Source organism: Eriocheir sinensis, chromosome 51 (genome assembly GCF_024679095.1).
Source record: "Eriocheir sinensis breed Jianghai 21 chromosome 51, ASM2467909v1, whole genome shotgun sequence".
Classification (NCBI taxonomy): domain Eukaryota; kingdom Metazoa; phylum Arthropoda; class Malacostraca; order Decapoda; family Varunidae; genus Eriocheir; species Eriocheir sinensis.
This window is the reverse complement of record NC_066559.1, coordinates 1,089,026-1,112,180: the sequence shown is the minus strand read 5'-3', so window position 1 is coordinate 1,112,180 and position 23,155 is coordinate 1,089,026. Positions and strand designations below refer to the sequence as shown.

At 39.5% G+C, this 23,155-nt stretch overlaps 2 protein-coding genes across 6 annotated transcripts; one reads left to right on the top strand and one right to left on the bottom strand.

Annotated features, from left to right (window-relative positions):
* The first annotated feature begins 1,856 nt into the window (after positions 1-1,856).
* On the top strand, positions 1,857-8,971 carry LOC126982482 (uncharacterized). Its single transcript, XM_050834541.1, has 6 exons — positions 1,857-2,043; positions 3,907-4,083; positions 4,733-5,034; positions 6,408-6,563; positions 7,506-7,620; positions 7,937-8,971. Exons 1-6 carry the CDS (start codon positions 2,010-2,012, stop codon positions 8,356-8,358), a joined length of 1,206 nt encoding a protein of 401 aa, XP_050690498.1. The 5' UTR covers positions 1,857-2,009; the 3' UTR covers positions 8,359-8,971.
* On the bottom strand, positions 8,234-22,982 carry LOC126982483 (putative methyltransferase C9orf114 homolog). 5 transcript variants are annotated; one of them, XR_007735195.1, is made up of 10 exons: positions 22,817-22,982; positions 20,503-20,935; positions 20,113-20,263; positions 18,799-19,036; positions 17,962-18,082; positions 16,599-16,942; positions 12,107-12,178; positions 10,159-10,213; positions 9,312-9,419; positions 8,234-8,381 (listed from the first exon to the last, which is right to left on the bottom strand). XR_007735195.1 is itself a non-coding variant. In XM_050834543.1 (7 exons), exons 3-7 carry the CDS (start codon positions 20,924-20,926, stop codon positions 16,752-16,754), a joined length of 1,125 nt encoding a protein of 374 aa, XP_050690500.1. In that variant the 5' UTR covers positions 20,927-20,935; positions 21,227-21,318; positions 22,817-22,977; the 3' UTR covers positions 14,752-16,751. The 5 variants fall into 5 exon arrangements, 3 of the variants coding, with proteins under 3 accessions (XP_050690500.1, XP_050690499.1, XP_050690501.1); XR_007735196.1 differs by lacking the exon at positions 12,107-12,178; XM_050834543.1 differs by lacking the exons at positions 8,234-8,381; positions 9,312-9,419; positions 10,159-10,213; positions 12,107-12,178 and adding an exon at positions 21,227-21,318 and having other exon boundaries at positions 14,752-16,942; positions 22,817-22,977.
* Between the last annotated feature and the right edge of the window lie 173 nt (positions 22,983-23,155).

Here is a 23,155-nt window from a genome sequence, read left to right as displayed (position 1 = left end):
AACAAATTTTCTCCCTGCCTTACCCTGCATTACATACAAAGGTGTCTGATGTCTGTTGGTTCAGCATGACACAAGACCTGATGTTGTCATACATGTTTCTGATTACATTAAATATTTTCCCATTCACCTTTTCCTTCACCAACTTGTACCACAAACCTTCACGCCACACCATATCAAAAGCTTTCTTGTAGTCCACAAACAAACAAAAAAGCTTCCTTTTCCTTCAGTTGAACAAATCAATTATACATTTAAGCAAAAATATATGATCCATGCCTAAAACCTGCTTGTGTTTCATTAATAATAAACTTAGTATTTGAGTATTCATTGAGTCTCTCGTTAAGTATTGAGGTAAGCAGCTTCCCCATACAACTAAGCAAAGTGATCCGCTATACTTATTTATCTATCTATCGGTATCTTCGTTACTTTTGTAACCAAACTAGCGATAATCGCTACTTTTTTCCGCCTCAAAGAAATAAAAACGTCTTCACCCTACTGCGCATGCGTGGCCCGGGCGCCCTGTGTTGTATGAAAAAACTTCGGGGTATGAAATATCTTCGGTGAAGAGATTTCATACTTAGATCATCAACATTAAAACACTAGGTTATTTTTTTTATATTAGACTCAAAAATCACTATCAAAGAGAAAAATCATTTAACTTTGCCCTAAAAATGATTATTCACTGCCTGAAGTTTGAGATCCCGTTGTAAAGAGCGCAAACAGAGACCAGCGGCTTATGTTAGCACGTGGCGGCGTGGCGCGTGGCCTCTCAGCTGCGGCTCGAGTGACGGAGTGAGTGCCAGTATTCCTGTTCCCAGTGCTTCTTTACTGAAGTAACTATTAAAAGTGGTAATGGTGACAAGTAAGAATAACTGAATAAGTAGTGATGGGCCAGTTCACGAGAGACCAGTGTTTGTAAACAAAAGCGCCAGCTTTTGACGGTGGGGACGCCAAATAACACAACACCGGTTCAGGCGTTTCTAGTATTACCGTCCATAGGTACGTGTCAACGTGTGATTTTCAGGTTTTGTAAGTTTTCTAAAATACAGACAAGGAAAATTTGAATTCATTTTTTTTTTTTTTTTTTTTTTTTTTTAAATATCAATATTGTATCGTTTTCGCCTATCGGACTTATCGCTAGCTAGTATCGGAATTGTGGATTTATATCGGGTATCGGTTATCGGCTATCGCCTATATTTGTGTCTCCAGTTAATGAATATCGGTTATCACCGATAAGGTTTTCCATCATCAGTTATCGGGTATCGGGAATAAGGTTTTCTGTTATCGTGCCCAGCTACACCCAGAAGACAGTTTTGGGGTAGGAAGTCGGGAAATATAAGCGGCTGAGTAGGACAATCTGGCACCGTTGCCCCCCCACCACCACAACACAAATACACATGAAAATATACCCCCTGGCGTAACATTACCACACACACAAACTTTCTTGGCGTGTTGGGAAAACTGCACAATGAAAGTGGAGTGAAAAGAAAACTGTAATAGTGGAAACTAACAAAAGGACATAGAAAAGCAAAGTCAGGGGAAGCTTAGAAAAGAACAGAAAAAAAAAAAACAGCTCAGTTTAGGGTGAAGTGTAAGTGTGCACTGTGAAGTAAAAAGTTTGTGTTGTGAAGATTGTGATAGATTGATTGATAGTTTATTGTTGCAGGTAAACAACAAGGGAGAAGGGAGGAACATGCCATCCCAACCCCCAGGCAGGACTGAGTGTGATTCTCAGTCTTATGTTTGCCGATTTCCGACCCCAATAACTGCCTTTATTTATAGTTATCGTTAAAATGGTTAATTATTCCTCATTTTTTGGCAATATCTATGGCTCAGAAACCGGTAAATACGAGGCTCTGAGTACGATAATCTGGCAAAGGTGCGGGACAGTCCGGGCAGCAAGACGGCCCGCCCCGCGCCCCGCCGCAGCTGCCGGGCCAAAATAACCTGGAACGCCCGTGTGTCCCCGTGTCCCGCACCCTGCCTGCCTCTGTGTCCCTCCTACCTTGATCATGGCCTCCCAAGACGTCCTCAGCCTCTCCCTGGGTAAGTCCGCCACACAGAACCGGGTGCTCAGGTACATGCGAGGAAGTGTAGTAGCCAATGCATACTTGTCAGTCAGTTTATTTATTTTTTATTTTATTTTTTATTTTGGTGGTTCGGCCATGGGACCACGACCTTAATAGCCCCAGCAGTTTCTTGTGGCTGTTGTTGTTGAGATGTGTTCCCGGGGCAGGGCTAGATCCTGTCGAGCTGTACACTGAGGGCTTGGAAGGCAGTGTTGGTCCGTGGGGTAGTAGCCAGGCACGCTAACCACTAGACCACGGAGGCGTATATTAGTGGCATGGGCGAATTTAGTTTCAAGTGGCTGCCGTGATGTATAACTTGCTTGGCCCATGCTGCCCCCCAGTGCTCATCTTAACCAATTGTTAAGTATGGTTGATTGAAGATTTGGATAGCATGTGCATAATCCTTTAAACTCGGTGATGGTTGAATATTGTCAGCTGGTTGCGGTGGGACTTGATTTCAGGTCTTGGGAATACCATGCCCATGCGCTGACCACTCGGGCACCACCTCCTCAAAAGTTGGGTTACCTCATGTCGTTTAAGTTTCGTTTGTATAGTAATTGATCTGGTAAGATAATCTAGCCAATGAGTGGGTGAGGGGTCCAGTAATTATAAAGAATATCTATTGGGGTATATGCTATACAGTCAAACCTCGATTTACGAGTTTAATTCATTCTGGAATATTGCTCACACACCAAATTATTCTTAAACCAAGATGAATTTTCCCATTGGAATTAATGTACCGTATTTTGCGGTGTATAACGCGCACCTTCTTCACTTAAAAAATGCCTGAAAGTTTACCCCTGCGCATTATACGCCGAAGGTACAAATTTTTATTGATTATTTTTTTCTTTGGGGTGTTTTAAGGGTCTTTTTTTGCCTTGTTCAATAACAACTTTAAACTTACTTTTATTATTGTTTATGATCATTTGTAGTCCATAGCTATCTCATAATGTTACCATAGAATACAGGGTGATCAAATAACCGGTATATATAAAAAAGAAATGAAATCGGTGGAGGATTGCCATCAAGCTTCTCCGCCGACCTGACCCAGCCGCCATTTGCATTGTTTTGTTTGACAAAGGCACACTGTTGCCAATTCGAGCAGTACAAGCTACATAAAAAAAATCATATTGGAAAGAAAAATCCATAGTCCCTCCAAGATATAAAAAAGCAGTGACAGGAGGAAAAAAATCAGAGAAGGAAGCCTGCTCAGTGAAATGCTGATCACAGCTGTCCAGATACTATCTTTAATTTTAAGAATTCAGGTGTAAGTGTTGGAGATTGGACAGAAATGGTCTTTCCATTCTAGGAGAAATCCAGGGTATATAGCATGTAAAAACTAATGAAATTGAGTTTTGTTGAAAAATAAAACTTACAGCTTGGACTTACATACTCAAGCTTGTTAAAGAGAGAGGGCTGTTGTTGTGACAGAAATAAATCACAGACATTCAAAGCATATCAAACTGTAGAAAAAATGTGGACATAATTTTAAAATTTTCTAGCACCATAACCAAGTACCACCTAAGCAGCATATACCAACTGCAGATTTGGAAATCCTGAAAAAAAGAAATTGAAATTTTCCATCACAATAACAATCCCCTCTTCACAACAGGCATGAGTGCCTAGGGTAGACAAAAACTAGTTATTTATGGAGGTAATACATGTCAAAACCTGCAGTTTTCTTCTACTCTAAACTCCTCTGGTTACCAGCTTGAATGTTTTCTTAGTGAAACAAATGGCATTTATGAAATCTTTATTTTCTACATTGTTACAAGACAAAAATGTTCATACCAATATATAAATAGATTAATTGAAATTAAAGTACCTAAAAACATTTCAGATGACATAATCAAGATGAAGAGCCGCAAACAAGGTACAAACAAGAGGAAGGGTCAAGGCAGAGGGTCAGCAGGCAGACAGGAACCAAACTTTGTAGGAAGTGGCCAGCCAGGGAGGGGCAAGGGCCGGGGTCGAGGCAGAGCCAGAGGTCCTCGACTTTTGGCCACAAAGTTTACAGGTAAAGGTTGTACTTTTAAAATTATGGTTCCCAAAAGTTTTAACATGACCACTCAAGGAGTCCAGGCAGGTGGCAGCAGCACAAGGTGTTTCCAGTGTTGGCAAGAGCCATTGCCCCACACACTGTACCACAGTTAATACATATATTCCATGAATAAGTTCATATCTAGCCAAAAATAAAATAAACAGCCAAAAGAGTTCTTCATAGATACTATAAGAAATGTTTAAAACCAATAAATAAAACAATGGATATTGTAGATGTAACATTTTCAATTTTCTGGGCAATGAAATGGATGAGTTTTGTATTTACTGTTAATTTTTCACCTGATGAAAGATATCATTAAAGAGTGAGAGAATCCCAGATAGTTTTCAAGCAATAGATTGATAAAACTTTCAATAGTATGGAAATACTACTATATTCATCATAATGGAAACTTATCTCCTTAGGAATAATGGGAGTGCCTCAGGGTGGGAGGAGCCTCAGTGGGAGTTTCCTCTGTTTCTTTCCTTAAGTAAAATAATTTAATTCAGTCCAGGAAGTGTAGATAGTGTTGATACTAATAAATGTAAGTAGGAACTTTGTTAAAGTTAAGGTTGTGTCACAAAGAATGTTTTGTGTATTGAGCCTTATTTGAGGTGGTATCTCACAGCACAGCGTGCCAACAGTTGGGTAGCAAGGAGGGGCATAGCAGCAGTCCAAGGCAGAGGAAGTAGGGGAAACACAGCTGGCTTGAGGCAAGGCAGACTTCGAGGTGGCATCCAGAGTGGCAGGAGTAAAGGCATACGTGGCGGAAGAGGTGGAAGAGGACTTTCCCAGGACAGAGGAAGAGAGATTCAAACTGGGAGAGGAAGAGGTTCTTCAAGAGGACGAGCAAGTGTCTCTCTTCTAAGAAGAGGTCAAGGTGGTATCAGCCAAAGAGGTTCTTTTAGTCAGCAGCAGCTTGCTTACCAGGTGAGTATTCCTTTTTCCCCTCATATTATAATATAAAGCAAACTCATTCCTGTATATTCTCAATTAATTTTTTGCTGCCTACATTACTTGAACAATTATTCTCTTGATGTCTATATCTTAAGTTATTACTGTGTGTCTGGCTAACTGAACTTATCTGCCAATCTGTTAATGTATGTGTGTGTGTAATATATATATATATATATATATATATATATATATATATATATATATATATATATATATACAGTAGAGCCCCATTTAGCGCGAGAATTAGGTGGATGAACGCAGTCGCGCTAACTGAATTCACGCTAATTGAATAAAGTAACCAATATGAAAAAAATTATTTGGTGCAAACGTGGGTCTGACTTTTGGGTTTGATAATTACTCAAAATAATCACTTACATTGAAAAAATCAACCCTACGATTGGCTGAGCTCTGAAAACACGCTTGTGATTCGCTGGGAGTCTGATGACGTCATTACCGTCGCTCACCTGGTCAGCGGCCTCGCTGCCTTAAGGCAGTATCACACTGGCCGTATTCTTCTAACCGTTGTGGCTACTGGCAACGCCCATGCACCCATCCGGGAGCGAGTTGTCAGTTCACTGTAACCTGGTGTCACACTGAGCCCTTTTCTTCCCACCGCGTTGGCGGCAGCTTGGACAACCGGCAAATCCAACTTTTCCGGGTGTGCGTCACACACGTCCAAAGTCCAAGGAAACACACCTGCCGTGTATTTAGTTGCCCTGTTAACCATTCAGCTTGTGCAGCATTATGCAGCTGAGCCAATAAATTGTGCCAAGATGGCAGTGGCAGTGAAAGGCAGGAAAGAAGTGAGAATGGGTATATAAAAAAGACATTAACATAATCCTTCTCAACTGTATTTCCTATGCACCAGACAAATGTGGAATATAGCACTGTATTCATGAATACCACAGTGGAAATGAGCAATAAAAGAGAGGCATGTGATGTGTCAAAATGGGATAGAGAAAGGACGAGGATGTATACAGGAGTTTTAGGTTGAGTGCAACAGCAAGGAGAGAGAATTGTTGAGTGATTGAATGGGTGAAGTATGGTTATCTTAAATGGTTTGGACGTGTGAAAAGAATCAGTGAGACTTTATGAAAAGTGTCTTATAAAGGATCAACAGAGTAGATGAGTATTGGAAAGAGTTTGCAGGCAAGGGATTTAATGTACAGTGAGACATATTGTAAAAAAAACTATGTGGGAGGTAGCTCCAATGTTACAGGTGTTCCAGCCTCTAATCAATTATTTTTTAATTGTAACACTTATAATGTCAAAGTCAAGGAGCTGACTGCCTTGCCACTTCTTTTAATATAATTTTTGAGGTATTAAACTACTGACAAATGTTTCAGGATAACCAGCAGCACATCACAGCCCAGGATTCTTCATTCAGACAAAAGCTGGTAAAAAGAAAGATTCAACAGGCTCGCAAGACACTTGTTATGTCCCAGCAGAACAACAGAGCTAAAGCAAGGCTCAGTATTGTTAATTCACGACGGGGAATACAGGTGAGTAGGAAGCCAGTAGTTGCATTTAGTGTTGTTATTTAATAAGGGCTTTACATGCTTAGAAATATGGGAAACTGTAACAACAACAATGAAGATGGCAATGTTGATGACTGCAATGACAATATGGTGATTGATAAATAATGGCAATGGCAAGGTTGCTGCTATAAATGATTGTTAAAGAAAATTAATTTGCACCATGTGGCAAACTTAAGTGATTAGTTAACTTGAAATTATATTGAAGCCCAATGAATGCAATGATAAATGAGATACATTACTATGAAGACATTTTTGCATCAGTGAGTTACAACACTGATATGGCTAGAGAAGGAGATAGAGGGCAATAATTTTATCACAGACCAGTTTAACTCATTTGCTGGGTTTTAAAAACTTATCATCAACTCAATTTCTTGTAGATCGTAGTGACAAAATGGACACTATAAAATTTTTTTTAAAAGTTGGACTTGTACAGTGGTAGTCTAACATCGTACAGGATCCCATAAAGCGTCTAACTTAACTATCTCCATTTTTAAATGCGCCACCACTTTCTTGTGAGTTTTAAGAGGGAGTAGGGTCTACATACGCATTACACAGACATGCATAATGCATGTATAAATTATGTACACACACAAATATGTACATACACACACTCACACACATTCTCAGCCACACACACAATCTCTCTCTCTCTCTCCTTGCCAGCCAGGCTGCTTCCCTTCATACTTACGCAGTATTACATTGTAGTACATACAGCACTATTACACAGTACATACATACATACTTTTACAATTTACATGATACATATATACTACATCCACATCCTGTTTGTGTGTGGTGTGGGTGTGGATGCAGATATTTATTTCATCACGAATGCAGATGTTTTATTTACCAGAACTGCGGATGCGGACATCTGATACATGACTATTAAGAGTATATCATCCACAGCAGGAGGGAGTTAAGCCAGTGCGCGGGGCCGGATCAGTGGTGTCCCTCTCCTCACAGCACGGACTCACTGTCAGCATCAAAAACAACATTGCATCAAATCAGACTCAGCATCCTGGTAGGTATTGATTTTCTTTAAACTGACAACAAAACTGATTCATATTAATTTGGGAAAAATACTGGTTAGATTAAAATTGTCAGTAATTCAATATGTTATGACTAGACAAGACAAATTTCCCTGTTATAACATATGTAGTGTCCATCCATATAAATAGATGGAGTCTTTAGGTGTACTGGATGAAGCCATGAAAAATAACAAAGAAACTTATCAACATTTGACATATTTACTCATTTTAAAGTCAAATATCAGTAAAAAAAATCCTTTGTTGGTTCAATATATATACTGACTTATTAACCAGAATTTTTGTTTTTAGGATCTGCAATGAGAATGAAGCCAAGACTAAACAGAGGCAGAATAAGGCAGCCTTCTGTATCAAGTTATACGCCAGCTATGTTTACAGTTGTTAATGAGCAAGCAGTGCCTCCTGAGCCACCAGTTCGACCCCCACCTATGTCTAGAAAAATACTTAAGCGTAATATGCCAAGTAGAGACCCAAGAGCTGAAATGTCCTCTTCTGTAGCAGCTTACCCTCAACAAAATATGCGTCCTGTGCCCGAGCCACATCGTCAAATATTGGATCCCAAGGTGCAGAAAGAGATAGCCATGTTGCAGGGCAAGGAAGTGTCTCTGAACAATGGACCAGGACCAGGAGTGAAAGGCTTCAGACATATCCCCAGCCACACTGCACGCTCCCTCAATGAACGTTTCACTGAAGAGCGGATGATAACTACTTAGGACATCCAGTTGACTCGTCGATTCTGTAAATTAATACAGTTTGTATCAGATTTTTGTAGCCGTATTTTAAGTGCTGAATAACACTTGTAAACTTACACCTGGGATTTCATGCTTTCAAAGTAGGAAGGATAAAATTTAATCATTATTTATTTAATTTTTAAGGAAAACATCTGAATATTGAAAGAGCAAAGTTTATATTTGTGAAATCAGGGTAATAAGTATTGTGTTGTGTGGTCTGTGTATGATGTGAAGCATATAAATTAAGCTGAGACACTATAATATATTAAAATAAGGGGAGGGCATATGCTGAAAGTAGAATATGGCTGAAATGTTATGTAATAGAATGTTAAGGGTTTGCTGGTGAGAAAATAGTATTATTCTAGCTCAGAATGAACGATTTTAGTTAGTTTATTATAAGGAGAAGTAAAATCATGCAGGGTATTTTATCACTCATTTTACAGCCATTTTAAGGCCCAGTAAAATAGATCATTGCTCATTGCTGAGGGTAGCCTACAGACCTGCACTATAGCCAACCAGCTGTCCAATGTTACTCAGTGCCTGTCTCACTTTGCTCATCACTGTACAATATTGGTTAAATATATTTTATTGTTGAGGACTCATTTTATGTAACCAGTTCAGACGTTTTCTTTTTCTTTGAATACAGTTTCACTTTACATCAGACTATGTTAGAAGAATCCAGTGACACTGTTGAGAATGGCAATGGAGAATCACCTCCACCTGAGTATGGATTAATGCTGGCCACAATGATGAGCATTGTTCCCATCTAAATTATCATCACATTAGCTGAGCCTTGACTCAGAGGCTGCCAACATCTAGGTTATTGCAACAAAACTACAAACTAATGTATTCATTAATACTGTTTACACATGAGAAAGTTTTATAAAAGAACACACTCAACATAACGAAACACAAACTCTAGACTTTCAACTTACTTTTGCTTGGTACTAGTTGCTAATCTAGTTCATCCCCATGACAGACATGACATATCACATCTTTGTCTCTCTTTCGCCACTAAGGGCATTGAAAGAGACGAGGATGCCCTTCAGGGGAAAAAAATGGTTAAAAGAGATGAAGATGCCCTTCAGGGGAAAAAAATGGTTAAAGATAATACAAGACTGATTTTAACTAACATTATCATTATCCAACTACTAATTTTTGTTAAATCTTTAATACATCCTAAAAAAATTAAATAAAAATTGGCAAAATGAAAATATTGATACTCGTATTGTCAATTTAAATATATTACAGCATAACCTCTTTAAATTAGCAAAACTGGGGCAAAGGTCTTGCAGACAACCAAATTCCTAACTCTAACTCCCTCCCCTCCCAGACAAAAATTATAATAAATAATCATACACCATGTTTGTATTCAAGAATAAAGTTTAATCTAAGCATGGGGAGGGCCTTTTGGTTGGATATGGAACTGTTAGGGGGATTCATTCTTGAGTCCCTGTGGACAGCATTGAACTTCATAAACCACTTTTTTCTTTAATTCTCCATAATTCTTCAGGCACATATTCTAATGCAAATTACCTACTTACTAAACATGTTTTTTTCACAAAGGATTGGTTCAATGACAATATTAAATAGGTAATGAACAACTACAAACATTTAATTCAGCTAGTACATGTAAACAAACCGATATGGATAGATATGAATAGATAATTTGCAATTGTTGTAATTTGCAACACTTGGGAAAGAAATGTGAACAAAACAATTACTTTGGCGAGAGAAAAAGCAAGGTTAAAAATACTGTGAAAACAAAAAGCATACACTTACATGGTGGTGTTGATGTGCTGTTTTTTTCAAGGATGTAGGAAGCTGTTGGCCATCCCTGTGAAAAAAAAAAAAATATATATATATATATATATATATATATATATATATATATATATATATATATATATATATATATATATATATATATATATATATATATATATATATTATTTTACATGTTGTTATACCAATACAGTCATGTATCGACCAAGTACGATGAGATGCACATAAACCATTCACAATAAATTTAGTAATTTTGAGAATCAGCCATAGGAATTTTATGAATGAAATTTTGGTTCCTTTCGTACACATATTTGAATAAACCAGTGTTGTGGAGGAAAACAATTCCTTGTATTTGTAAGTCACAAGTTATCAACTAAAATACTACTTGGTGAAGCAACTTCACAATAGAGGTTCAGTGCTCTTTTTTCTTGTAATTAATATTCTAAAATCTGTTCATATGAATTGGAAAATTACGATTCAGTTAAATAGTATAAATTTTCTACAATATTTCACATATAATTTCAAACATGTAAGAACTCAAGGCCTATTATATAAATGCTGTATTGGGGTTTAAGTGATGTACAATCGTGAACAAAAAAATGTTCCACTCTCAGCAACTTGGGTGCCTGTTGCCACACAGCAGATTACTTTGGTAAATGAGGAGTGAGAGGGTGGATGGGCAGGAGAGGTGGGACAGCAGAAGACTGAGAGGCAAACATGTAGAGGAAGAGGGAGGAGTATATTCAGCAGGTTGGGTCATTACCACCTGTTCGTACTATTTTGCACTGCAATATCTGGCTATCAAATTTACCATTAACTGTTCTAACCTACTAATATTATAATTTGAAACTTCAGTAAACCCTCAGTAAATCAGACCTCTATATTTCAGATATTGGGTAAACCGGACTTTCAGGGCTTAAGACACATCTGTAAATCAAACTAAAATCTGGGATATACGGTGCGTGTCTGAACATCTGGATGGATGTTGTAAGTTGGACGAAGATCTAGTTTATAGATAGAGATTAGACGCAAGCCCAGATTGTCATATCAAAACAAAAGTTGTCAACCTCTCATGTGCTGTCCCTCCCGAAGCCTCACTGGTATAGGGCAAGAGGAATGCGGCCCCTCATTGGTTGATTGTATTCTTTGATTGTGTTGAGACAAGCAATAGTTATATTAATTTTTTAATTCAATGATAATTTAGATTTGTGTGCAATAGATGCAACTCGTAGCTTATTGACCCCAAAACTAGCTTTGCTGACATACATGGTGCACCTCATACTGTGCTTTGTTTACAACTTCACAAACACCGCTGCCGTCACCATCTCACTGCCACCCTGTTGCACAAGAATGCAATCCAGTCATAAATTTATGTACAGCATATGGCTCTGTTTTACTGCAGCTCCCCAATGGTGTCTTACTCTTTTATGCAGGTAGTAGTCAGAATCACCAGTAAACTCTGGAACAGCCTTACTTGGATAGGCATAGGTTTTTAAACTGGATATTTCAGATTTTTGGCTATTCCAGATGAGGTCTCCCCCGATTGGACTGATTTATAGAAGGTTTATCTGTATGTATGTAAAAGGCTAAATGGCAAAGTATGTGAGGGTGTAGAGGGAGTCTAAATGTCCCCCTGCTTCCCCTCCCCATGCCTGTTTACCTCTTTTCTCTCCTCTGTCATGCTCCTCTACCCCCTCACTCACAGCTTACCCAAGGCAATCCTATGCAACAAATGACACCCAGGTTGCTAGAGATTAAGTGTGGGATGGAATGTTTTATTATGGCCAAGACTGGACATACCAAACCACCTCTTTTTACTGGTATGTTTTCAAGGAATAAGACTATGTCATGTAAACTCCACAGAGTACAGGACTGATAAAACTACAAGTTTGCTCTTCTGAAGGCATTAGTTGTATGTACTTTGTAACTTGTTCTTTTTTCTTACGTGTCATAGACCTGTAACTTGGTACAAATTCAGAAGTTGCTCCACAGTTCTCTTTCCAAGTGTGATGTATATCTGAAAAGCAAGACATGAATGTTTCGATGTCATCCTGTTTTTGTAAACAGTTACAGGAAGTAAATTCATGACATCCGTAAGGATGGCTAATGTTTTCCTTGACACTCCGTCTCAGCACCACAGGATCACACTACCTCAGAAACTTTCATCAAGCTCTTACATAACAACAAAAATTGGGAAAATCATTATTATTTTATTTTTGTGGTATTTCCATCTTTGTTAAGAGTCCATTGGTCTGGAGACTCAACATAATTCTCTGTCCTATAGTTAAGGGTATGGGTAGGGCCAATCAGTGAAGTACAAATGTGCTAACAATTATAGGAAGAGGGAAGACTGGACAGGTTTCATCCAACATATTTTACAGATATGGAGACCATTAATAGATGTGGTGCTGTATTTGTGGGATAAAAAAAAAAAAGGTAATTTTTTTTCTATCTACTCCTTGAACATTTTTAAGTTTTATGTCTGAGTGAGAAAAGATATTACAATTTCATCAGTGCTGTTTATGCTTCAGTTTGTTGTAGTTTTCATGTAAATACATATTTGTTTGTATGTAAGAGTGTATGTATATGTCTGTATGTCTATCTTTAGCCTTAAAAAAATTATGGATTACTATTTCTGGTCTAAAAAGTTTGCATTGTATCAGATAACATTTGCTTGTCTAGGTGAATAAATTAAATAGTTAATGCAGAGTAATGGCCAGAAGAGAATGGGTAATGACTGATAATATCAACATAATTAAAATTTCAGTATCTACAGAAGTACTTGGTATAAGTATTTTGAGATCACTCAAGCCAGAGTAAAGATGTTATTTTTACAGAAAATACAATTTCTAAAAACATTTTCTATAATTTTCCTACCAATACTGAATGGAAAATTTGAATGAGAATGTAGGATTAAATTAATAGGCGCACCTGACAATCACCAAATGGGGGGATACAAACTTGGCGGAGGGACTTTTTTGGCAGCCATACCCGGTAACGGGCTAAAGAGTAGCCTATCCAGATATTTTGTTTTTATTTATTAATGATCCACGAGACATCCTAGAGTTAAATCAAAGTATGTGCTTATCTTTGTATTCATTCATACACACACTGGTAATATTTCTGTGGTGTCTGATTCACTTGTTTGAGTGAAATTCTATTGTGAAAAACAGTCACATATTCGTGTCACTAGTAAAAATGAAACTAGTAATGAAAGTTTTGCCACCATGAAATATACACAAATAGATAAATATGAAAGCTCACTTAGTCACAGTACGTGACATCATCTGTTTTGCACAGTAAAAATATGCTATTTGTGGTATCTGACACCCGCAAAATGGCGTATAGGCTGGCTTGGGGCTGTGGGCAACAGCCTCAACGTCGCCAGATTGTCGTACTCAGCCAATTATATTTCCCGACTTCCTACCCCTAAACTGTCTTCTGGGCTCCAATAACAAAACTAATTTATAGTTATCCACCATGCACTTGCCATTCTTCTGGTTTAACACACTTTATTCCCAATCATACTAGCTCCTATGTTCACCTGTATTTTCTTGAAAATCTCAATCAATAGCCATACCTAACATCACTGTAGCCAATCCAGGATACAGTACGTTTCCTAACTAGTAGAAGGTAATGTTATAATTGTATTTTGTAAAGAATCCTTATAACCAAAACCTAACTAAAATTATGAGTATTCTTTTTCTTGAACACAACATTGAATAAACAGCAGAACAATAATATGAAAATACGTATAGCCACCATTGCCAGATTGTCATACTCAGAGCATAGTATTTACCGGGGCTGTCTGCAAGCGTGCGCTTGGCCGCCCGGATGGGTGGCCAAGCGCAAGATGTCGATGGTTTTCAATTTTCCCCATAAAGGCAGACACACACTATACAATGCGTCCTGTCCAGCGGCCGAAAGGTGGGCGGAGGTAGAGGCCATGAGGCAGTGTGTGTGGGTGTAATTTGTGCAGTGTGGCCTCACAACATGTCCCGATGGCCTTCTGTTTAGGGTTTCGACGTTTCTAAAGCCGGTGTCCATTGAAATTTTGCGGTCCGTTAAATCCGAAATCTGTTAACTCGGGGTCCGTTAAATCGAGGGTCGAGTGTATGTCAAAAGTCAAATCTATTTCATTTGATATTAAACTCTCTGCCAGTGGATTTTCACCTGCAACATTTAGCAACACTGCCAGTGTCATGTATAAAAAAACTGTGTAAATACAGGAGGGGGTACATTAATGGATCCCCACACATGACCCTACTTAGGACACCCTCAAGACCAGTTCCAACACTGGTTGCTCTGAATACTTGCAAACTCTGTTGTACAGACCCTTACAATAACCATGAATACAATTCTCTACTGGTTTTGAGAGACTCCATTGTTGTTTACATGCATCAGTGTTGTTCTAATGACACCTTACCATGCTGGTGTATCTTTAGCAGTGTTTCTGTTCAGGTCAACCACATAATCTTAAAAGCCCAAAAAGGTCCGAGACAAACAATAACTACTGTGATTCATTCACTTAGCTCTTCAGAATCCAGGGGTTAGGTTCAATTAACTTTTCAACAATGATAATATGAGATATAGCAAAATATCAATTTATTATTTCTTTCTACAGGAGACTTCTTAATATAGCTTTCTTAATCATTAAATGTCTTATATTCTTAGTATAAAAATTTTCCCAAGGAGCAAACTACATTGTTACATCATTCTCTTCAATGACAGAGGCAAAATTTCTATAAGCTATGAGAGTTGATTTCAGTCTTACAATTCTAATAGACAAATGCAAGCCGAGCCTTGTTCTTAGAGCCATGGCTCAAGTTCTACATTGGTTCCAGGCATGACTTTCCTTCTGTCAAAGGCAAAGGTGGGCAGCTGAACCTTAACTTTTGCAGCACAACTTTGTTGTTGACCTTGCAGTTGCACTGCAACTTTTCAAGTCATGTAACTGGTTACAGTACAACTTTCACAAAAATATTCAAGTGCAAGGAAAACTTTACAACAAAAATCTTAAAATAAGGGAATTGAATCTCAAACATTGACTGCTTACTTATTAAAGTGTCTGCTGTTTTATATTTACATTCTGAGCAAATTTTGCTGTAAATGCAGTGTTGAGGATTATCTGAGAGTATACCTCGGGAAATAAGCCAACTTCCAAGGGTGGAAGAACAGTTCAGCACATACACCACATGGTCATTTGTCATGTGACTGTTTTCGGGTCTACCACAAAGTGAACCAAGCCAACAGATATAATCAAGGAGACTCAAAGGGTAAAAATAATGACATACCAAGGGGATCCACAGCACAGCTCTTTTTAAAAGTAATACAAGTAATGTTATGCCAGCATAAATTCTACAAAAGACTTGCAAGTGTAATAATGTTAATGACTGTTTGAATTTATCACATTTTGTGTTATTTATAAATAGGAAAATCTGGGGGTAGTATTATTTTTTAGGTTACAATTGGCTTTATGGCACAACTTTTCAAATTGGATGTGCGTGTGCATGTCAAAAAAATTTCAGCAGTTGTGGTTGCGCTGGGAAAAAAAGTGCATGCATGGTAGTCAAACGTAATGTAAAATTATACCAAAGTATCCGGTAAGTTACAGCTTTGAATTTACCCATTCCATTACAATTTGATGTGGCCTGCCACCTTTAAACAACAAACACTTTTCAAACAATAGATGGCAGTTTATTTGACAAGATTTCTCAAGTCTCATCAAGCTGAGGCAGATTATTTGGAATCATGTAGATCCGTGGGGCTCTAGGAAACACAATGAGACCATTCTCTCTCCACAAGCTGAGGTACGTGCTACCTTACTCTTTGTGTAACATGGTGAGAAGCATGTGGGGGCCCCTCACCACAACCACCTGCTCCTTACGAATGTGAAGTAATTTTTCATCTAATTACATCTCTCAAAGGCTGCTGGGCCATTTATAAACAAAATGGCAATAATGCAACAGAATAAGGGAGTCCTTGGATGGAGAAATAACACTAGTGAAAATGATGGGAAGAAGAAGAAAGGTAGCTGTGGAATAATGTGGGCCTGGATTGAAAGTCTGAGCAGCCCACCTAATATATGCAACACTGAAAACCTTATCACTTGTTATATTCTGTGATCAATACTCTGAATTTGAGGTTGCTCTTCAATGTAAAAATCTTCAGGGAAATCAGAAAGCCTTAGAAATTCTGATAGGTTGAGTCAGGAGACTTCTAATATAAAAAAATAGACCATTATGATTTGTCCTCCATTGCTGGTACAACTTTTCATGACTACTACTACTACTACTACTACTATTACTACTACTACTAGAAGTTCTTTAAAAATAACACTGATGATTATGCACTGAACTCTTTCAATAACATTCATGAAGCTACACTTTCACAAGGATAAATGTAATAGATCTTATGGCAAAGAAAAACAGACAAACCTTGAGACTTGAGGGGAGCTTGCAGCAGCATGCAGCTGAAGACCACAGACTGGGTTGTATCTACACTGGACCAGAGCAGAAGTATCACAGACTTGAAACAGTACACACTACCCACTCAAGTCTGTCTCTCTCTCCTGATTATTGCAGATCACATTAATATATTTGCTGTGCACCCACAAGTTTGCCCTGCAGTTGACAGAGGGTGATCAGCACCGCCTCTTCTGTGCGCACTGTACGGGTCTGCTGCATGGGACATGTGTTGACATAAAAGTCAAAGAGATGCTGGGGCTCTGTTGCTTCAAGATCAGAATCTGCTTCCAAGGCAGACTCAAGGCCTTCAACACCTGCAATAGTGTTAAAAGTATTCACTGAGCCAAATGGCACATCACTAGAATAATAACACTAGCTATATCCATATCTACTTTTTAGCATATAACTCTATAGTGGGATGAGTCCCTTCCCCCTAAAACAGTGGTTCTAAACCAGTGAGTGCAGAAGTTATATTCTCAATAAAGTAAGTTTTTCATGGGGTGTGGCATCACACAGGCATGTCTTGATTAGGTAATGCTGCAAAAAGGATGTTAGTAAAGGCTGAACACTTTTCTGATATGGCCTTGCCCTCATGGAGAACTTCTGAAGTGAAGGGGTGGCCACAGATTAAGATAGATAAATTTCAGTTCTTATACTTTTTTATGGTTAGTGACTAGCATGAAATCTTCTGTCTCTATCTCCGATACCTGCTCCCTCACGGGAACTTTCCTCCAGGGGGTGGCTGCAGGAGAAGTGTCTCCATCTCTCCCTGTTCCGGCACTCCCTATCAGCAAGCTCAATCCTGCTACTTCCGACTCTCTCGCTCCAATTGCCGCTCTCCCCCAATTGATCCACTTCACAGGTGGTCTTCCCCTGACACCCCCTCTCTCAATCCTTCCCTCATACACTCTTCACAAATTCATTCTCCTTCATTCTCATCACGTGCCCAAACTATCTCACCGTACCACGCTTCACCCATTCAACCACTCCACAATCCACTCCTTTCACTATTGCACCAATACCAAATATCTCATACATGCTTTTATTGAAATCTTCAATATCACTAAAAATGGCATTATTTATGAATTTATATGAAAAGAGAATATCTAAAATAACAAAGTTGAAAGACTAAACTTGACAATTTTAAGCTAATACAATCCATACAGGAGTCAAGAACTACTCAGTGCTACCCCTTATCATACTGTCTGTTGGCTTGGGCACTTTTCCTGTGTCATATTTTAGAGATGATTATAATTGATATCAAGAATGTGAACGCCATTGTATAGTTTTCCAGTTTCATCATTCACACAATAGAAATTAAGCAAAGGTTTACCTCCAAAGACAATGAGAGCATGTTCAAACTTTGAAAGGTCAACTGTTGCAACATCTTCTCCTTTGTCAGATGTACCAATCAAGAGGTCGTAACCATCAGGAAACCTGCTGCCAGCAACAACCTTTTTTAGAAAACAAATATCAATCAATCAATAAGGGCATATGCCAGGAAGGGCACAGCCTCACATCCTACAAAGCTAACCCTGGGGGTCCCTCCAAGCAAGTCTCCATCCAGGCCTCTTTCCCATCCTAAGTGCCTTGTGGCAGGATCCACTGACTTGCTCAAGCCATTAATTTTCTGGGCATCCCCTTGGCCTGCTCAATTCATGATTATCTCTTACAAAAACAATGAGGTGTGCAGTCTCAACTTCTGTGGTTAGCATTTGTGAACTATGCAGGTAACAGACCTCAATTCAGTTTCATGAAGTGATTGCCAATTTGACAGTCATTTTATCGATATCCCATGATTTTGTGTTAGCACTTAATACAAACAAGCATCAATTTGTTCTTTGTATCATTCTTTGTTTCCTTATACATCAACGAAATGAGACTGATATATTTACTGAGACAGAAGCTTCACAGCCCAATTCTGAGAGGAAGTTTGCCACCTACTATGTCTACCCCCTGTAGTTGACATATTAAGTTTGTTCTCTTGTTCTTTGCTTTATTGTATATCAGTGAAGTAATATATTAACGGAGCATTAACAGCCCACCTATGACAGGGAACGTGTCATACACACTGTAGAAGCTAAATTAGTTCCTTCTGTTATTTTCTGCTTTCTTATATATTACTGGAACAACAGTATTATAATAAATTAAACAGATCCAGACAACCCACCTCTGACAAGGAATTTGCTACACGGACTGTGTATCCCCAGTAGTAACCAGCCTTTTCCCTCGGTTCATCGGGAGACACAACAGTGCCATATGGCCGCTTCACCTCCCGAGCCTCTGGGGGTAAGTGGACTGTTACCCTCAGGCCCGACTGCAGTGGCTGGTTGATGAACACGTCTGTGCCAAGGCCAATGTCTACATATGATGCAGATTTATTACTCTTGTCAAGCACCACACCCTCCCTGGAGAGAAGTGATAACATTTAAAACACATACACACACACACACACACAATCATATTGGCAATGATAAGACCAAGATTAGAATATGCAACATTGGTTTGGTCCCCCACAGGAAAAAAGATATAAGGAAACTGGAAAGGATATGGAGGATGGCGACCAAAACAGTACCAGAGTTATTAAGTCTGCCATATGAGAACATATTGGAGGAAATGGAATACACGACGCTTGAGGAGAGGAGACGAAGAGGAGATTTAACAGCTTTGTATAAATTTATTAGTGGACTGGACAAACTGGATAGATGCGACCTCGTTGTGGAGAGGGGAGGAGGGGGCTGAGAGGACACATTAAAAAGCTGAAAAAGAGAACATGTCTGAAGGCTAAAAAGTAGTTTCCCATACAGAAGTGTAGATGACTGGAAGGCCTAAAGGGGAAGATTGTGGAGGCACAGTGTCCATCAAGTGAAGGAGAGGCTGGACAAATATAGACAAGGAAACAGGACTATCTGACCTGAGTCAGATCATGTCCTGACCTGACTCTCCTTTCTGACCCTCCCTCCCCACACCCTTCTCCTTTCTCCTTGTTTTCATCCTCTGTCTCACCTTTCACGAGAGGGGCTCATAACCAGAATGAAGCTACACATCTCTCGAGTCGGGGGCTTGCGTGGTATTGAGGCCGCACCGAGTTGAACCAAATGCGACAGGGAGGAAGTGGCGGGAAGTTCAAACACCGTTAACGTATTAATAAGTCTCTCTCTCTCTCTCTCTCTTGCTATAGCCACAATGTTTGGAGGAAAACGTCCAGTGTGATACTATCTTTTAAGGTAGCGTGCGCGAAACTCGGGGTGATAATGCGCGAAAGTCGGGATGGTACGAATTTAGGACTAACTGCGAAACTCGAGGATCGCAAAACTCGAGAGGGTACTGTAGAATAATAATAATGATAATGATAATAATAATAATAATAATAATAATAATAATAATAATAATAATAATAATAATAACAATAATAATGATAATGAAAATAATAATGATAATAATAATAATAATTATAATAGTAATGATAAAACATAGTTCTTACCTGTACTCACACCACTGGTTGACTCGCAGATGGTGTGGTGAGTTGAGGGCATTGAGGACACCAACATTTTTTAGGTGGTGGTGGAACTGAAACAGATGCTTCCTCAGGTATTGTGGGCACTCCTGGTACTCGAGCAGCAGCTGCATCATTTCTGGAGTACCATAACAGTTACACTAATGCAGGTATAATATTCATAATATTAAAAAAAGGATAATACCTCAAACTGCAACCTTAGACTGTGATTGGTTACTAATGCAATGTAAGGTATGTTGTGGCCATTTCATGTCAAAATGCTCAACTATTTGTCTTCAGCTTGGGGTTAGGGGTGGGATTTCAAGTTAACCTGGACTAAATACTCAGCCTAATAGCAACAAACCACATTTAGCTTACCAATAAAGTCCTTGATTTCAGCTTGCGTTGTGACATCACTCTTTTTCCAGCATTTATCATCAAACACAACAATTTCATCGACAGAGTATATATTGGCAGCCCTTGCTATCTGTCCCACAACATAGGTGCGCAGGCTGTCCTTGATGCAGGTCTCCACAAGGATGGAAGCAGGCACGGCAATGCTCACCGTGTAGCTGCGGGGTTTGTTTGGGCTTTTCACAGTCACAAACTCAGCAGACAGCTCTTCTTGCCACTTTCTCTTGGTCTTCTTCCCATAAGTGTCCCCTCTTGGTACCTTCCAAGCCCCTGGACTGCCTCTCTCTGCCCTGTCTCCATGGTAATTCCTTGTGAAGCCTTGCTGTGGACTGACCTCTTCTCCCTCATCACTGTAATGTCTCCTTTGTTTCTTGAAACCAAAACTCATGATTCAATTCTGTGAACGAAAAAATTACTCTTAGATAAGTCTCCTCCAATACCACGATTAGAAACATAATATAGTAATATTTACGTAAAGTTTTGCATGTCAACAATTACTTATGAATTTTGGGGGGCAATGATAGTTGTGGCACACGCGTCTGAGGTGTGCATTATTGTGCTCTGGTAAACGGCTATCATGTAGTGTCTGATTTTATGGATAATATATGATAGCCTACATATGGACTACACATACTTCGAGATTAGTATGCAAGGGACAAGACTGAAGAGAATGGATAAGCTTAAATACCTAGGTTCGACAGTGTCTGAGGACGGAAATCTGGATGTAGGGATAACACACAGAGTGCAGTCAGGGTGGAGAAACAGGAGAAGATATCAGGGCTGTAATGTGATTGTAGAATTAATGTAAAGATTAAGGTGCGTCCGTATCGATAGCTCAAAGCAGCCAGTATCAATCGCTTGTGTAGCACAAATAGCTGGCCGATCAAGCCGTATCACTTGATCCAGCGATATCAGTGGCTAGTGTGATCACACCTTAAGCCTGATGGGCGAGCCTCCCATAACTCACTCTGCGAGGGGGGGTACCTCTTTGGCCGACTGGTTAAGGAGTGGCTCTCCCGTCTCGCTGGCCGCAGGTTCGACCCCCAGCGCCGGCAAAACCTTTCCTTGTCTGGATTAATTTCTCATGTGTTTCATTACATGCAGTGGTCGTGTTGGGGTATAGATAAGAGTAAATCCTGGCATTTCACCCGCACTGCATATTTCTGCCATACCACATAGCATGCCAAATAAATTCAAACTAACCTAACCTAACTTAACCTACCTAACATGGGGGTTTCACCCCCATGACTCCCCTGATAGGGGAGCTACACTCCCCTCAACCCCCATTCTATTTTCTTGAAGTCATTTGTTATTGCATTACATTCGAGAACAAAAAAAGAATCCATATTTTGGTAAATCTTAGGAATAGCAGCTCCTAGTGGGTGCGCGTTTAGGGCACGGTGTGGTAGTAATTACAACATTTCTAGCACGTACGACAGGGTTTTGACAAGCGGACAGGCGTGTTTGTCACAAGGGGTGTATTTTTCCACGCTGGCCTCACATTTCTTCTAAGTCGATGGGCGATGAGACTCTGAGCTCCGGTGTGAAGAAAGGGAACAGCCCATGCAGAAAAATACACCCCTTGTGACATAAACACGCCTGTCCGCTTGTCAAAACCCCGTCGTACGTGCTAGAAAGGCTGTAATTACCACCACACCGTGCCCTAAATGCTCACCCGTTAGGAGCCGCTATTCCGAAGATTTACCCTTATTTTAAGTATTAACTTCACAAGAGGTAGCTACACTCTCTTCAATATCATCCAATTGGCGTAATAACCCTGCACGTCACACCCATCATGTGTTCCTGGGCAATGGACAATGTGATGGGGGTGAGTACAGTGGCCACGCGCAGCTATTGCATTCCCATGACCCCAACTTTAACGTTTCAATCAGTCCTATTCTGACTTTCAAAATTGGTGAAAATTACCTCGTATCGTAAAATAAGGACCTAAGACAAAGGCAAATCATTTTAATACAACACCGACAGTTTGACAGAAGCTGTATTGTCGCTATTATCATGAATGTATACCAATGTCAGCCCTAAAATACAGTCGCAAAGTTTCCTATAGGCCTTGATGGGGCGGACAATAAGGTATATCACGACGACTCCTTCTTTAATCAGGCACTTCAATGTTTTCTATCCCCAATCCGTCCATCAGACCCATCGCCAACACACTTCAAAAACCTGGCACAATCAACCTCTGCTGTCCGCTTCAACATGACGAAAATATCCCCAACACAAAACCGAAGTGTTGCGCAGCACTGAGCGGTAATCACACCTCCTGAAAGTCCACCGAGTCATGGATGGCGATGGATGAATACTCGTGATCCACTGCTCCTTCTTCCACTGCTCCTTCTTCCTTCTTCCTGGGCGCTGACCCTGATCTTGATGTCACAGTCAGCCAGATACTTCTTCTTCTTTTGACCTGTAACGCTTTGTATCGGTCCGCCTCCTCTCATTCCTCTTTTCTTCTTTTTTCACTTAGCCACACTTTTCCTTTCAGTATCTTACATATGTCTCCATCAGGAATTGGTCGCGTTCGTTTTGTGGCCATGACTCAAACCCGCAAAAAAACAAAAAAATACGTAGCTAGCTGTGATATGGGCGCTCTGAGAGA

Coding starts and splice junctions, on each gene's coding strand:
- LOC126982483 (XM_050834542.1), bottom strand. CDS start 20,926: ATGAGTTTTGGTTTCAAGAAACAAAGGAGACATTACAGTGATGAGGGA. Junction 19,037..20,112: donor AACCAGTGGTGTGAGTACAG/GTAAGAACTATG, acceptor ACTTCTCTCCAG/GGAGGGTGTGGTGCTTGACA. Junction 18,083..18,798: donor TAGCAAATTCCTTGTCAGAG/GTGGGTTGTCTG, acceptor TTTCTAAAAAAG/GTTGTTGCTGGCAGCAGGTT.
- LOC126982482 (XM_050834541.1), top strand. CDS start 2,010: ATGGCCTCCCAAGACGTCCTCAGCCTCTCCCTGG. Junction 2,044..3,906: donor CGTCCTCAGCCTCTCCCTGG/GTAAGTCCGCCA, acceptor AAAACATTTCAG/ATGACATAATCAAGATGAAG. Junction 6,564..7,505: donor ATTCACGACGGGGAATACAG/GTGAGTAGGAAG, acceptor TATCATCCACAG/CAGGAGGGAGTTAAGCCAGT.